General features: G+C 47.9%; 2 protein-coding genes across 7 annotated transcripts in view; one reads left to right on the top strand and one right to left on the bottom strand.

Annotated features, from left to right (window-relative positions):
- GSN (gelsolin) overlaps positions 1-7421 on the top strand; it is a 50118-nt gene extending 42697 nt beyond the window's left edge. For both annotated transcript variants that reach the window (XM_080671280.1, XM_080671279.1), the window contains 8 exons: positions 654-787; positions 1683-1773; positions 3525-3695; positions 4304-4478; positions 5495-5619; positions 5866-5943; positions 6193-6253; positions 7055-7421. In XM_080671280.1, the coding sequence (XP_080527406.1) occupies positions 654-787; positions 1683-1773; positions 3525-3695; positions 4304-4478; positions 5495-5619; positions 5866-5943; positions 6193-6253; positions 7055-7224 (1005 nt within the window). In that variant the 3' untranslated portion in view covers positions 7225-7421. The remainder of the gene's footprint in view (positions 1-653; positions 788-1682; positions 1774-3524; positions 3696-4303; positions 4479-5494; positions 5620-5865; positions 5944-6192; positions 6254-7054) is intronic.
- Positions 7422-9346: 1925 nt separating this feature from the next.
- Positions 9347-14639, bottom strand: part of STOM (stomatin) — a 30390-nt gene continuing 25097 nt past the window's right edge. For 2 of the 5 annotated variants that reach the window (XM_080671277.1, XM_080671278.1), the window contains 2 exons: positions 13919-14010; positions 12035-12761 (listed from right to left, as the gene is read on the bottom strand). In XM_080671277.1, coding sequence (XP_080527403.1) covers positions 12704-12761; positions 13919-14010 — 150 coding nt within the window. In that variant the 3' untranslated portion in view covers positions 12035-12703. Of the gene's footprint in view, positions 9820-11709; positions 12007-12034; positions 12762-12794; positions 14011-14639 lie in introns of those variants that run through there. The other 3 variants (XM_080671274.1, XM_080671275.1, XM_080671276.1) reach the window with 3 other exon arrangements.

The raw sequence follows: 14639 nt of genomic DNA, 5'->3' as shown, positions 1-14639 counted from the left end.
AAAACCCTGTCACCAGAGCTCTGGAAAGAGATCTGCCAGCAGGGATCATTCTGAGGTCACCTAGTGATGGCCCTGCCTCTGGAGGCGATCTGTAGCGTCCAGACAATTCAATGATGATACCGATAATGGCAAAATTAGTAATAACAACAATAATAATTCTAATAATAAAGTAGCTGCCGCACTGCAGAGCTAGCACCCCGGGCCAGGCTCTGTGCTAGACTTTCATGAATAAACTCACTTGATCTTCACAACAACCTTTCCATTTTTCAGATGAGGAAACTGAGGTTCATAGAGTTTAAGCAAGTTGTTCCAGGTCACACAACCTCTAAGGGGGTAGAGGCTGGTCTGGATCTGGGTCGTATGTTGTTTTGTGCCCTCAGCTCTCACTGTGCTATGCTTACTAAAAGCCAGCTGCCAGTGCCTGTGCTGATCCCTCTGAGGAGGAAGTACGGGGCAGTGGGGGGGGGGGAGGGCAGGAATTCAGAGAAGGGTTTGAATCCGAGTGGCCCTGTGATTTGGGTAAATTATTTAGCTTCATTCTGAGCCCAGGTGGAGTCACCTATCAAAAGCTTGTCCCAGGGGGAGTCACTGTGGTGGGGCTGAACTGGGGGGTGGGGCGCCGCACCAGGTTGAGTCCAGCTTTGCTCTGGCAGATCTGGAGAATTGAAGGCTCCAACAAAGTGCCTGTGGACCCCGCTACGTATGGACAGTTCTACGGTGGGGACAGCTACATCATCCTGTACAACTACCGCCACGGTGGCCGCCAGGGCCAGATCATCTATAACTGGTGAGGTACTGGGGCCACGTGCTATGGGTAGAATGTGGGAGCCCTGAGGGGCTGAAGGGTATGTCTAATTGTATGTGGGCCCGAGATGGGACACACTCTGCTGGGAATGGCTCTCATGCAAAGAGCAACACCACTTGTCTTATTTCTTGGAAGGACTTTTAAGCTATTCTTATAAAAACATTCCATGGCCATTGTAAGAGATGTGGTGAATAGGGATGGAATAGGGAGAAACAAACCCGTAGAAAATCTCCCCCACATTTCACTCTAAGTACTGTGCACACAGGTGTTTATTCTTCCACCTATTTTCTAATGAAAAATTATTTTTAATTTTTTAAAGATAGGTAACACATTTTTTTAATTCAGAAAATCAAAACAGAATTAAAAAGTATGTATTTAGAAATCTTGTTCCCAGTCCTGTTTTCTAACTTCACCCCTCCATGAGTCGCCACTTTTATTAGTTTTTTGGATAGCCTTCCAGTAATTCTTCATGCAAACACAAGCAAATATGACCCCATATTCCTAGTTCTCTCCCTTCTTTACACAAAAGATAGCATACTTTATATATTGTCCTGCACTTTGCTTTTCTCACTTATACTTCCTGGAGACCAATCTGTGTCAGCGAGTTTCCTTGCTCTTTTTGATAGCTGCATAATATTCCAGGGTGTGGCTGAACTGTAGTTTAACAGATTTCCTGCTGATGAATACTTGGATTATTGCAGTCTTTTGCTGTTATGAACATTGTGTGGTTGTTGTTCAGAGAATCCCTTGCTCTCTCTGGTGTCAGTTTGATTGTCTGTAATCTGGTGATTTGTGGGTTTCTCAGGCTCAGGTCCAAGGAGAGACTCAGGTCTCGGTGTGAACCCCAGTACTAAGTATCACGTCCTCCCTCTTCCAGGCAGGGTGCCCAGTCCACCCAGGATGAGGTCGCTGCGTCTGCCATCCTGACTGCACAGCTGGATGAGGAGCTGGGAGGTACCCCTGTCCAGGTGAGCCCAGTCCTGCGCCTCTCTGGGCCACATTCTGGTCCTGGTCTATCTGTTCACTCATCTGTCTGTTTATCAGTCCATCCATCCACCCATCCAACAAACATTGTGCCTGGCACTGCACCTGTAGCCATGAACACACAGACCTGCGCCTGCCCTGATGGGTTTCTAGTCCAGGGGACAGAAAGACGTTTACCAGACATGCACACACCCGGGTGCGTAATCACACCGGAGATCAAATCACACACTGTTACATGCAGTGAGTGAAAACCCTAAGACGCTGTAGGAGAAAAACGGGAGAGCAGCTCAGAGCATGGGCTTGGTGGCAGCCTGCTTAGGACTGAATCCTGTCTTCACCTATGGGCAACCATGGGCAAGTCTCTGAGCCTCTTTATACTTTGTTCTCAAATTGTGAATAATAACAGCACCTATCTGGTAGGAGTGCTGTGCAGATGAAGCGTTAGTATTTGTAAAGCATCTAGACTAGAGCCATGCCTGGCCCATAGTAGGCCCCTTATACATGCATGTTAAGTGTAAGGATATAGATCCCAGCTAGGATGTAATCCGATTAGAGGAGGACCCCTATCCTCACCCTCTGAAGGAAGGGACTTGCAGCTGGGGCCTAACGAATGGGTAAGAGTTGGCCAGGTAAAGTGTGAAGGCAAGCACATTCCAGGCAGAGGGAAGAGTTACTGCAAAGGCCCTGAAGTGGGAGAATGGGGGCAAGGGGGCGGCATTGGGTATTAGAATGATAGGAGCCTGGAGAGATGCTCAGAGAACACGGAAGCCATGGTGAGGATGTTGACCTTGATCCTGAGAGCAAGGGAATATTATTGAGGGATAAATCTGATGTGAGGTGATTTGGGGGTCTGAAAGGTTGTTCTGGCTACAGTGTGGGGCCCTGCAGGGCAGCAGAGCCAAGTTGGGAAGATAAGGGGGAAAGAGACAGAATTCTCCCTCCTCTATCCTACACCTGGAGTGGGTGGGACTCTAGGTTCAGATCCGAGGTTTGTGCCCTTAACTTTGTGACAGTGGTGGTCTCTGGATGCTGGGCATTCTGGCCTCACTTTACGAGGAAGAACCTGAGAGGTTGAGACATGAGCCCAAAATGTCACCATCAGTGCGGTGCTGGGATCTGAGCTCTAACCCAGCAGTGGGGGGTCAAACTGGGGAATGAGCACAGTACTCCCAGCACACACATGAGATTTCCTCCTAGATTTAGCTTGAGGGGCCACAACTGGGATCTGAGTGGGCACATGGGCAGGAGTAGATGTGATATATCTTGGCCTATACCTGCAGCCTGCATCTGGGGCACACTGACTGTGCGGGAGGCGTCTCCAGATCTGGAAGGTTCGCTTCTCACCACCACTGGCTTTTGTGCCTGGAGCTGATGTCACCGTCCTGAAAGCATGTCCACGAACAATCCCTGTACTTCCATTTAAGGGAACATTTGCAAACATGGGCTCTCTTGCTTCTTGGCCTAGACTCAGGGTCAGGTCAGCAAAGCAGGTCCTCTTGGGATGGGAGAGCAACTGAGGCAGTGCCGGAGGGACCTCCAGTCATAGCGGTGGCTCTAGTTTTCCTAGAATTCCCTTTGCCCTGCACAGCCCTGTGTGCTGTAGGGTCAGCTCCACACCACACACACACAAGTGTGATGGCCTCGTTTGGGAGGTTGGCCTGGGCCATGCTATGCAGGGAGGGAGGAAAGACTAATGCCCCCACTTTTCTGACTTGCTCTCTTATCTTCTTGCCAGAGCCGAGTGGTCCAAGGCAAGGAGCCCGCCCACCTCATGAGCCTGTTTGGCGGGAAGCCCATGATCATCTATAAGGGTGGCACCTCCCGCGAGGGTGGGCAGACAGCCCCTGCCAGTACTCGCCTCTTCCAAGTCCGGGCCAGCAGCTCTGGAGCCACCCGAGCTGTTGAGGTAACTAACACCCAGACCCTGGACCCCAGAAGGGTGTGGCCTCCTAGAAACCTCCAAGGCTTGATGGGCAGACCTCTGGGTACAGGATTGGGTGAGGGGTTAAGAAGCAACTATTTGTACCTAGCAGCAAGATTGTATGTCTTAGACTTCCCCTTGTTCAAGGATGCCCAGGGCCCCTTGCACATCTCCATAACAGGGAGCTCACTACTTGCAGGGAGTTCAGGCTTTAGCATCTGGGCACTTACCGATTACTTTTCAGGTGGCTGCTGTCCCTTTCATGATGGAAGGTGCACACCTGAACATAATCCTACAGAATGGTCTGAGCAGCCTAAGAGAGAATAGGACTATCACTTCCTTTATTCTGGGCACTCAACCTCTGTTAATGCACCCCAGAATTCTAGAATCACCTTGGCTAGCCACAGGGCATTGGTGACTCCAGGAAGTCAACTAAGCCCCTCAGTGTCCAATGTCTGTGCCCTCAGCTGGAATGGGCTGTGCTCATCCAAGTCCCCACCTAAGGTGGTCCTGCTGCAGTGTCTCCTGGGCGGTGAGAAGGGGGCTGAGGGCATTTTGTCTGGTTTCCTATTAATCAAACGCTCTCCTCCCAGATAATGCCTAAGGCTGGTGCACTGAATTCCAATGATGCCTTTGTCCTGAAAACTCCCTCGGCCGCCTACCTATGGGTGGGTACAGGAGCCAGCGAAGCAGAGAAGACAGGGGCCCAGGAGCTGCTCAGGGTGCTGCAGGCCCAACCTGTGCAGGTAGCAGAAGGCAGCGAGCCAGGTAGGAAGGACCAAGGGGCAGAGGAGCCTGCTGCTCTCTGTGGACTGTAGGTTTTATGTTACCCTACCTTCCTTCTCTTTGGGGGCTCTATATCCTCACCCTTTCTCACTGCTGTCTCCTAAAGTGTGATAAGTAAAAGCACGTTGGATGAAAATGAGGGCAGTGGTGTGAGAGAGAGGCCTCCAGGAGTTAGAGAAAGGAGAGCTCAGTGTGGGCTGGGGCAGTCAGGGAAGGCTGCTGGAGGAGGTGGTCATTTGCTAGGAAGCCTTGAAAGACCATAGGCAGGGGCAGCGGTCTCTTCTAATCTTTAGACTCTGTGCACCAAAGTGCCATGGGCCCCCCTCTGTTTCCAGAACACAAGCCAGGAGCATCTCTCTGCTCAGTCTCTCTGCTCTTCTTTTAATCCCACTCCCTCCTGTTTGGTGCTTCATAGACCCAGGAAAGAGCAGCGTGTCTGGTGGAACCTTCTGAGAGGGTGGACATGCTCTTTATCTGCCAGGTCCAATTTGGTGGCCATCAGTCTCGTGTAGCTAATGAGCACTTGAAATGTCACTGGTGGAAATTAGCGTGAGGAACTGAATTTTTCATTGTATTTCATTTGAATGAATTTAAAATTTAAATAGTCACATGTGGACAGAGCAGGTATAGTGGAAAGACTATGGGGATGGGAGTTTGGAAGGATCTGCATCCTGGCTGCACTCGAGTACTGGCTGTGTGATGTCGAGTGTGTGGCTGCATCTCTCTGAGCCCCAATCAGCTCATTTGCTGAGTGGGAATAATTGTCCTTATCCTGCCCTGCTGTCATGCATCTACTGCCAAGTCTGTCCCTCCGGGCTCCGTTTCATCACCTTTGAATCTCTCAGGCCCCGTGTCCCTCCTGGGCCCCCTGGGATTTTAAGATGGAGGGTGGGGACTGAGAGCGGTGGCTGCTCTAGGGCAGGGCTTGTTCCAGACTGATGAGAAGTGCCAGGGAGGCAGTGGTGTCAGATGGCGATTTGTGTGGCCTCCCCTCACAGACAGCTTCTGGGAGGCCCTGGGTGGGAAGGCCACCTACCGCACGTCCCCACGGCTGAAGGACAAGAAGATGGACGCCCACCCTCCTCGCCTCTTTGCCTGCTCCAACAAGATCGGACGTTTTGTGGTGAGTGCCTGCGTGTACCAGGGGTGGGAGGTGGGGGAAGTGGGGAGGGGCATGTTTCAGGGAGCAGGGCCCAGGGCAGTAGGGGCAGGGAGCGGCAGATCTGCTGGCACAGCACAGAGGAGGGAGCCCCCTGCTGGCCAGAGCCGGCTCTGCAGCTCCCTCCTCTGTGCTGTGGGGAGCCTTCCCAGGGAAGGAAGAGGGCTGGCAGGGCGCTTTGTTTCACCTCTTCCGTTCCTTCCTTCCCAGATCGAAGAGGTCCCTGGCGAGCTCATGCAGGAAGACCTGGCCACTGATGACGTCATGCTCCTGGACACCTGGGACCAGGTGGGTGAAGGACAGAAGGCAAAGGCTCTCAGGGCCCGAGGGAGTGGGAGGACCTAGACTTCCAGCTCTAAGGTGTTGACAGAGGACTTAAAAGAGGCAGTGCCAGGTGTTGCTGGAAAAGTGCATTTCAAATCCTAGTCGTCTGTGTGCTCTGCCAGCCGAGGGTTTGTCCAGACCTGCGCCTGGAACCTCCCCTCCTCGTCCGGCAGTGAGCTTGGCCAGCACCCTCATGCACTTTTTATTTCACAGGTCTTTGTCTGGGTTGGAAAGGATTCTCAAGAAGAGGAGAAGACGGAAGCCTTGAACTCTGGTGAGGACCCACGTCTGTCTGTGGGTCGTTTCACACGGTGGGGTGGGAGCAGCTTCCTTAGAGTCTGGGAGTTCATGACAGTGGGGTGGGGACTTCCTCATCCATGGTCAGTCCCACGGGAGCCCTGCCTGGGGTGGAGAGAGCGCCTTCAGAAAGCCTCAGGTCACGCCAGGGAAAGGAAGGAGCAGAGAGCAGCTGCTCGAGTTCCCAGAATGCCCAAAGACTGATCTTACTGGGGTTTCTGTGATGGAAAACAGAATGAACTTGATTTGGGAGCCGGGATTCCCAGAGCTGGTTCTTTAACATCTCCCATTAGGGGACAGCAAGAGAGAAATGATCCAGGCAGGAGGTTGAGCTGTAACCCCGTCCCCTCCTGGGTTCCTGGGCGGGGTGTTGGGAGAGTCCTGTGAGTATCATTGCACTTAAGGGACAGTGGTGTCCAGTGCAGAGATTGGGCATTAGGGACAGTAGGACCAAAAACCATCTAAGGCAGTGGTCAGCAAACTGCGACTCGCGAGCCACATGCAGCTCGCGAGCCACGGTTTGCCGCTCTGTTGACTAATGAGTTTGCTGACCACAGAGATAGGGGCTTAATCACAAGGAACAACAGCCTGTAATTATTGGAATCGAGAGTCTAGGTCAGTGGTCGGCAAACTCATTAGTCAACAGAGCAGCAAATCGCGGCTCGCGAGCCGCAGTTTGCCGACCACTGATCTAAGGTAACTCCTGCTCTGAACCCTCTCCCTGGCGAGGGAGGCACTGAGGATTCCTGGTTTCCTTCTCCTGTATGTGTGTATGCAGCTAAGCGGTATATCGATACGGACCCAGCGAATCGTGACAGGCGGACCCCCATCACCATGGTCAAGCAAGGCTTTGAGCCCCCCTCCTTCGTGGGCTGGTTCCTTGGCTGGGATGACGACTACTGGTCTATGGACCCCTTGGACAGGGCCCTTGCGGAGCTGGCTGCCTGAGGAAGGGCAGGCCCCACCCCTGTCACTGGTCAGTGCCTTCTAGAACTGTCCATCCCTCATAGTAGGGCCATCCTGATGTGCGTGTGTTTTTTACAGTAGCCAAAAATAGCCCTGCAAACATTCAGGGTCCTATCAAAATTGTCTCAAAAATCAGTGCTTTTGGGAATTGAATTCAATAAAAGCTTTTTTGAAGTGAATTAGCCTGCTGTGGCTCAGTGCGTCCTGGTAATTACTCTGAGGATGCCCAGGGAGGGGCCTCGCAGGTGCCTGGGTACAAGTGCAGCAGCTGCATTCACTCTGGGTGTTAATCCTCGTCCTTCAGGAAGCAGGTGCCAAGGTAAAATGAAATGCGCACAGGCTGTACTAGGGGAACTGTGTGTGGAGGGAAGGGGGGGGAACTGGGGAAGGCCCGAGAACGAGAAGACCCAGATGCAAGTCCAATCCCAAGTGAAGGAGAGGGAGAGAAGCTTGGGTGGAAGCATCGTACATGCTGGGCAGTCCAGGAAGGTTTGGCCAAGCTTCTGGGGAATCCTTGAGCCGAAGTCCAAAAAAATGTTTTTAATGGTACGTTCTCTTTTTGTTGTTATTTTTTGTGTGGTAAACTATACATAACATAATATATATCATTGTGTCCACGTGTAAGTGTACAATTCAGTGGCATTAAATACAATGTTGTGTAGCCATCCCCAAACATCCTATCTAATAAAAGAGTAATATGCAAATTGACTGACACTCCAAGACACAAGATGGCTGCCCCCATGTGGACACAAGATGGCTGCCACAAGATGGCCTGCAGGGGAGGGTAGTTGTGGGCAGTTAGGGGTGACCAGGCCAGCAGAGGAGGGCAGTTGGGGGTGACCAGGCCAACAAGGGAGGGCAGTTGGGAGGGACCCAGGCCTGCAGGGGAGGGCAGTTGCGGGGGACGAGGCCTGCAGGGGAGGGCAGTTGTGAGCTATCAGGCTAGCAAGGGAGGGCAGTTAGGGGTGACCAGGCCAGCAGGGGAGGGCAGTTAGGGGTTCCCAAGACAGCAGGGGAGGGCAGTTGGGGGTTACCAGGCCTGCAGGGGAGGACAGTTAGGGGCAATTGGGCTGGCCGGGGAGCAGTTAGGCGTCGATCAGGCTGGCAGGGGAGTGGTTAGGGGGTGATCAGGCAGGCAGGCAGAAGCGGTTAGGGGCAATCAGGCAGGCAGGCAGGTGAGCGGTTGGGAGTCAGCAGTCCTGGATTGTGAGAGGGATGTCCAACTGCCCGTTTAGGCCTGGGATCGGGCCTAAGCGGGCGGTCGGACATTCCTCAAGGGGTCCCAGATTGAAGAGGGTGCAGACTGGGCTGAGGGACCCCCCCCCATGCACGAATTTCATGCACCAGGCCTCTAGTCTATATATATAAAAGGCTCATATGCTAAGTGTCCCTCCTACCATCCTACTGGTCACTATGACATGCGCTGACTACCAGGGGCAGACGCTCAAAGCAGGCACTGCGGAGCTGCAGTGACTTGGCAGTGGTGGTTCTCAGGTGATGTACCCTGGAACCAGAGAGGAGGGAGCCCGATTTCTCACGGGGCCACGCAATTCTACCTTTGACCATGGGTTATGTTGTTGCTGGGGCACTGTCGGCCTGATTCTGGTTTACTGAACATTTGCATTTGCGTTCCACACCCTGTATGACAGCAACTTTGCAGAATGCCCTCTCACACTCTAGGACCTCTCGGGGGATGTCGGAGAGCCGGTTTCGGCCCGATCCCCGCAGGCCAGGCCGAGGGACCCTACCTGCCAGAGGGACCCCGCTCGCTCCACAGACACCTTTTAAGCCACGGTACCATCACAGGTGCAGCTGGCCAGAGAGGGACTGTGGGAGGTTGGCTCCAGGGCGAGTCTGGCCATCTGTCTCTCCCAGTCCCACCCCACAGGCCACCTTCTAATTAATTTCCTTTCAATGTGCACGAATTCGTGCACCAGGCCTCTAGTTTGTCATAATCCCCAACATAAAATCCGTGTCCATTAAACAGTAATTTCTTATTCCCCCATTCCCCGCCCTGTTCCCCTAGCCTGTTTAACCTTTATTTTCTATGTCTCTATGAATTTACCATTCTAGGTGCCTCATATAACTGTAATCATCCAATATTTGTCCTGTGTGTCTGGTTTATTTCACTGATTCAAACATTTTGTAGCATATGTAAAAATGTTATTCCTTTTTGTGACTAATACGCCATTGAATGTATATGGGTAGGCCCCTTTCCAAAAGATCCCGTTAGGCCTCCTCCCTTTTGCATAAGATCAGAATTAGTACTGTAACAGCTTTTATGTAAAAAATCTTCGGATTGCCTTTGGTTAGCTAAGCCAGGTACTAAAGTAGGTCTTTCACAAAAGCAAAGTGGTGCAACTTACACTTTTGTAAAACAGAGGATACTCTTTGTTTGATGCCATTTTGGCTTATGAAAGGTCTCATAGGAACACCCTCATTTTGGACAGCGGGGTACACCATATTTTATTTTTCCATCGTTGGACATACGGGTTCTTTCCACTTTTGGCTATTTGAATAATGCTGCTGTGAACATTGGTGTACAAATACCTTTTTGATTCAGAGTTGTTGTTAAGCCTAGGATGGAGAAAGGGGATAACAAGATGATAGGTAGACAGTTATTTTGTTGGAGACTTTTTGGGGGCCAGATGCTGAAAATAATTACTAATAGTAATGGTTCCTTTCAGTCCTGGGACATCTAGTAATTTTCAGAGGGCTTAATTTCCAGCCTGTTTCTCCCCCTCCCCTTCACCCCCCTAAATTTTTAAGGGAAGATTCCTAGCCTCCATTGTGGTGACTAACTTTCTCAAGTTTCCTAAAATCTCAGTTTTCTTAGTGGTTTCAATTTCCTTTCTTAACAAACTCTTTTGGCTGTAGGGAAGATTGAAAAGGGCTTTATCCTGTAAGCACATGTGAATCCTTTTTAATGGTATGGTAAATAGAATGAACCTGATTTGGGAACCAGGATTCCCAGAGCTGGTTCTTTAACATCTCCCATTAGGGGACAGCAAGAGAGAAATGATCCAGCCTGATCTGAGCCCAGAGCTGCTGAAATTTAAAAAGATATTAGAGATTATCCAATTCAGGGGTTCTTAAATCTTCTGACAGGCAGAGTGATGGGGTCAGCACAAATTTGTATGAAATTTGAAGTTGTATGCAAATTTGTGCTCTATAGCTTCCAACACATTCTCAAAAGATCTGAGGACCCAAACAGGTAAGAGTCCAATTTCTTATTTTAACAGGTGAGGCAAATGAGGTCACATTACAAGTTCCCTGATGTAGTTGGAAAGCACTGACGAACAGTGGTTTTAAACTAGGCTCTGTAGAATTCTCTGAGATGCTTCAGTGATTTTATGACGATTTGATTCAAATTCCATTTTTAAAGTGATAATAAATAGCACAGGTCCCTTGAAACAAAATGGAGGAATTAAGGAAATGTAGAGCCTGATTTAAGGCTGTAATTTCCTTTTATAACTTCGATTATTATTTTTGGGTTTTTTTGGATTTTCATTTGTAACTTTATTTTATTATTATTATTATTATTATTAATTTCTTTATTAATTAAGGTATTACATGTGTCCTTATACCCCCATTACTCCCCCAACCCCCCATTCATGCCCTTACCCCCCTGTTGTATTTTTGTTTTTAAAACAGCCTCATTGATTGGCATTAAGTAAATGTTATAAATGTGAATTTAAGAATTTATCCTGATAAGACACTTCAAATCTTTTACCAGTGTACAGTTTCCTTTGGGGAAAAAAAAGAGGATGGAGTTTCTGCTAAAAAGTTTGAAAACCACTGGTTCACTATTTACTAGCCGAACAATCTTGGGAAGACCCAGTGTTGTGAAGATCACAGAAATAATGTATTTTAAAGGGCCACATAAGCTTAAAGGTCCATGGAACCTGGGTATCCTCCAGCTCAGGATAGTGTTGTAACATGTTATGGTTACAAACCCCCAATCTACTACCCTCACTTGGACTGAACTTTGGCCTAGCTCTGATGGCCCAAAATGAAAGTTCAAATTTAAGGCCTGTTTGGGTTACAGTGCAAAGTTTCACTAATCAAATGAACTGTCAGTCTTGTGAAGGTGTTTTCTGTATATAAAATAACTGCTGCTGGTCTGGTGTACATGGGGGTGGTGGAGGCAGGCACCCCCCCCCCCCCCATGGAAATTCATTTAGACATCCTGAGTCTTTGGCACTAGACAGTTCCATGTTTGATCCCACCTCTGCTCCTTACCAACCATGTGACTTTGGGTAAGTTTTAACCTTTGAGCCTTAGTATCCTCATCTGTAAAATAGGGACAGTAAAGCATTTTCATCAAGCTGTTTTAAGGATAAAATGATAGAATGTATGTACAAGTATTTGAGCACAGAGCTGGGTACCTGGTGCTCCACAAATGGAAGCCACTAAGTCAAGACAGTTCTTCGAAGGTCGAATGTTGCAGGTAACACCCAAATGATTGATTTCATATCATTTATTTGTCTCTTTTTAAAGTAGACAGTATGCCTGTGTGATTAGCTGGGTGATGGCAAGAAGTGAGTCCTATCCTGTTTGGATTAAGGCAAAGGGAAATGAAAGCAGCCAAGGATTCAGGGGATGCCTGGATCTCAAATTCCCAGGGAAAATGTGTGGGCAGGTGCAACAGAGGGAGAGATGGCAGATGGACTACGGTAGCCTCTCCTCTTCTTCCAGCCCTGGAAGAGCCCGTAATAAAGCCAAGACAGGCAGCCCAAGACGGGAGGATCTGCTGTGCCACTTCTGAAAAATGAAAACCACACACACTAAATGCAGGAAGAAACAGCTCGCGCCCAAAGGAAGTTGGGACAAGCTCGCTCTTTATTATGTACAGCATTGGGAGGGGAGACTGCTTGGAACACACTCTTGCACTCACACTCTCATCCTAGACCTCCCTCCCAGGCGATTTCATTCCAGACTCTGGGCTTTGAAGCCACAAGGCAGAAAAGCAGAGACTGCTTGGTATCTGGAGACAGGGAAACTCAAGGAACAGAAAGCATTGTTACTCAAGTCTGGGAAGAGATTTTCAGCCAAGATATGTGGTTGTTTTCTGGTCCTCAGTGGTCAAGGGTGAGCCACAACACAAAGGAGATAAAATCATTATTTTCAAATTACAAATGCCACTTGAGTTCAATCATATATATCTCATAAACTAAGCTGGAAATTAGGATACACAGTGGTTTGAGGTTTTCTAAAATAAACTTGGAAATGGAGTGTAGGGAAGGGGACCCTCACAGGCTAGTATTGACGGTGATCCGGATAAGGACAGATATGAAGAGTGGCTCTGGGTAAGGAAGCAGCTATTCTTAGACTTCTCTAGGTGAACTCAGCCTCAAAGAGGAGGTGACACAAATGTCACCAGCCAGAATTCTAGACCAGTAAGAAGAATGCAAGATTGCTCAGTCACAGGTGCTTGTGAAATAAAAGGTGCCTCCTAATATCACAGATGAAGCAACTGCGGTTCAAAAGGGCTAACCACTTCCTTTTTCAGCATCAATCTACATGATAGAAAAAGAACAAGTAGGCAAATGAAAAAGATAGACATCTATATAGATATCCTCAGGTTGACAGTGTTTTCCCAAGCTCATTGGATATGACATGCCCAATATATTGTGAATTCTTTATACATTTAATGAATGAGATCAGTAACTGAGATATTTCCCAGAATGCAATAGTTAATAGCATGCAGAGAGTAAAATACAATGGTTTTCTGAAGATTTTTTTTAAAAAAGTATCCGTTCTTAAGCTATTCAATTGGTTATAAAGACAACTGTTTGTAGAACTCAAATTTTTATTTAAAAAATCGAAACTATTTAGGATCTGATATATGAAAATAGGCAAAAGTGAGAAAAAAGCACTTGCGTGACAGGTATTTAGCTAATTTAAAGGGCCACATTATTTCAAAGGACCTGTATTATAGTGGATTTAAAAGTCTTTCAAAGGTTAGAGTAATCATTTTCATTGATCTTGACCTTCCTCCACAGCTGACAGGTACTGGCAAGAGAATGCCTAGTCTCAAGTGAGAATTATTTGGAAACATGGTTTGGGTTTAGAAAGTAAATGGATGTTACAAAATTGCCTTAAGTAAGATTCCCTGGAAGTAAGGCACATGTGGCCCAGAAAAGCTGGTTGTAGCTTAAGGTCACTGTCTTTTGAAAGCATTTGTCCAGCCAAGGGTGTCAGGTGGTGGTTTCCCTTGGCCTGGCTCCTGATAGAGAGTGTAGAATAATTCCATAAAAGTAAAAAAAAAAAAAAAAAGAGGGCATTAACCTAGTACATAATGATCTGAAAATGTGGAGTTCAGTATTTAAAGAGTAAGAGATTATCTTATATAAATCTCTCTCACACACAGTATTTACAAGCTAACTGTCTTTACCTGTTGCTAGGATCCCTCTACATTCTAAGAACATTACTCTCAATATATGGAAAAGGAAAGGGAGAGAGAATAGTCAAGGTTCCCACCCTACCCTCTCCTTATGGGTTAAAGGCTAATTTGGTCCCCCACGTCATCCTCGGAAGGGAAGAGCTCATCTCTGTGTTGGGCTTCGTGCCTCACTGCTTTCCCCTCATCATGCCTTGCAACATATCTATGGGCAGAGGGAAGACAATCGTGGAGTTTTTCTCAGCAGCAATGGTGGTTAGTGTCTGAAGGTACCGGAGCTGAAGGGCCGCAGGAGATTCACTGATGACTATGGAGGCTTCTTTCAGAGCCCTGGATGCGTTCATTTCTCCCTCGGCTGCAATGACCTGTGGAACAGCAGAAGGAGGGATCAAATTGGAGAAAACGGCAGGTGCCAAGCAGCAATCGCAACACTTTCGAGGGAGTAGGCCGGAATAGTTTTAAGGAAATCCATTTCCAGATAATAGTTTCCATATTCTTTTTCCTATAACTGAGTATGTGCCTGAGGTCAAGACTTCCTCTTTTACTATTGCCTTTCTCCCATTTTCCAGGGTACCCAACAAAGACAATTCAAAATACTGTGTATGGATTGAGAAAGTGAATGACTCGTATGATTGCATACAAATATATTTGCAAGTCAGAGGGATTTCCAATTCTTGGATTTCAAAGAAAGGAAAGAAGACCTTATTGAACTGAAAGATGCTAGGTCATTAAAAATACATATTTTTTGTGTGTGAAAGAGCACTTATTTTTTAGCACATAAATTCAGAGGCAATGCCAAGAATTGCATGACATGAAACCTTCCACTTTCATCTATTTATTTCTTTAAACAAGTTTTCTTAGTCCTTATACCTATAAAAATGAAAAGTAATAAAATTGATGCTGAGTCTTATCTCAGTCTAACAATAAGTAATGGCCATCAACATGAATTCATTTCTCATTCATCTCATTAAGAGAAGCATTTCTAGTAAAAACT

Source organism: Plecotus auritus, assembly GCF_963455305.1.
Source record: "Plecotus auritus genome assembly, chromosome: 5".
Classification (NCBI taxonomy): Eukaryota; Metazoa; Chordata; class Mammalia; order Chiroptera; family Vespertilionidae; genus Plecotus; species Plecotus auritus.
The sequence above is the reverse complement of the archived record's forward strand: the minus strand, read 5'-3'. Positions and strand labels throughout refer to the sequence as shown.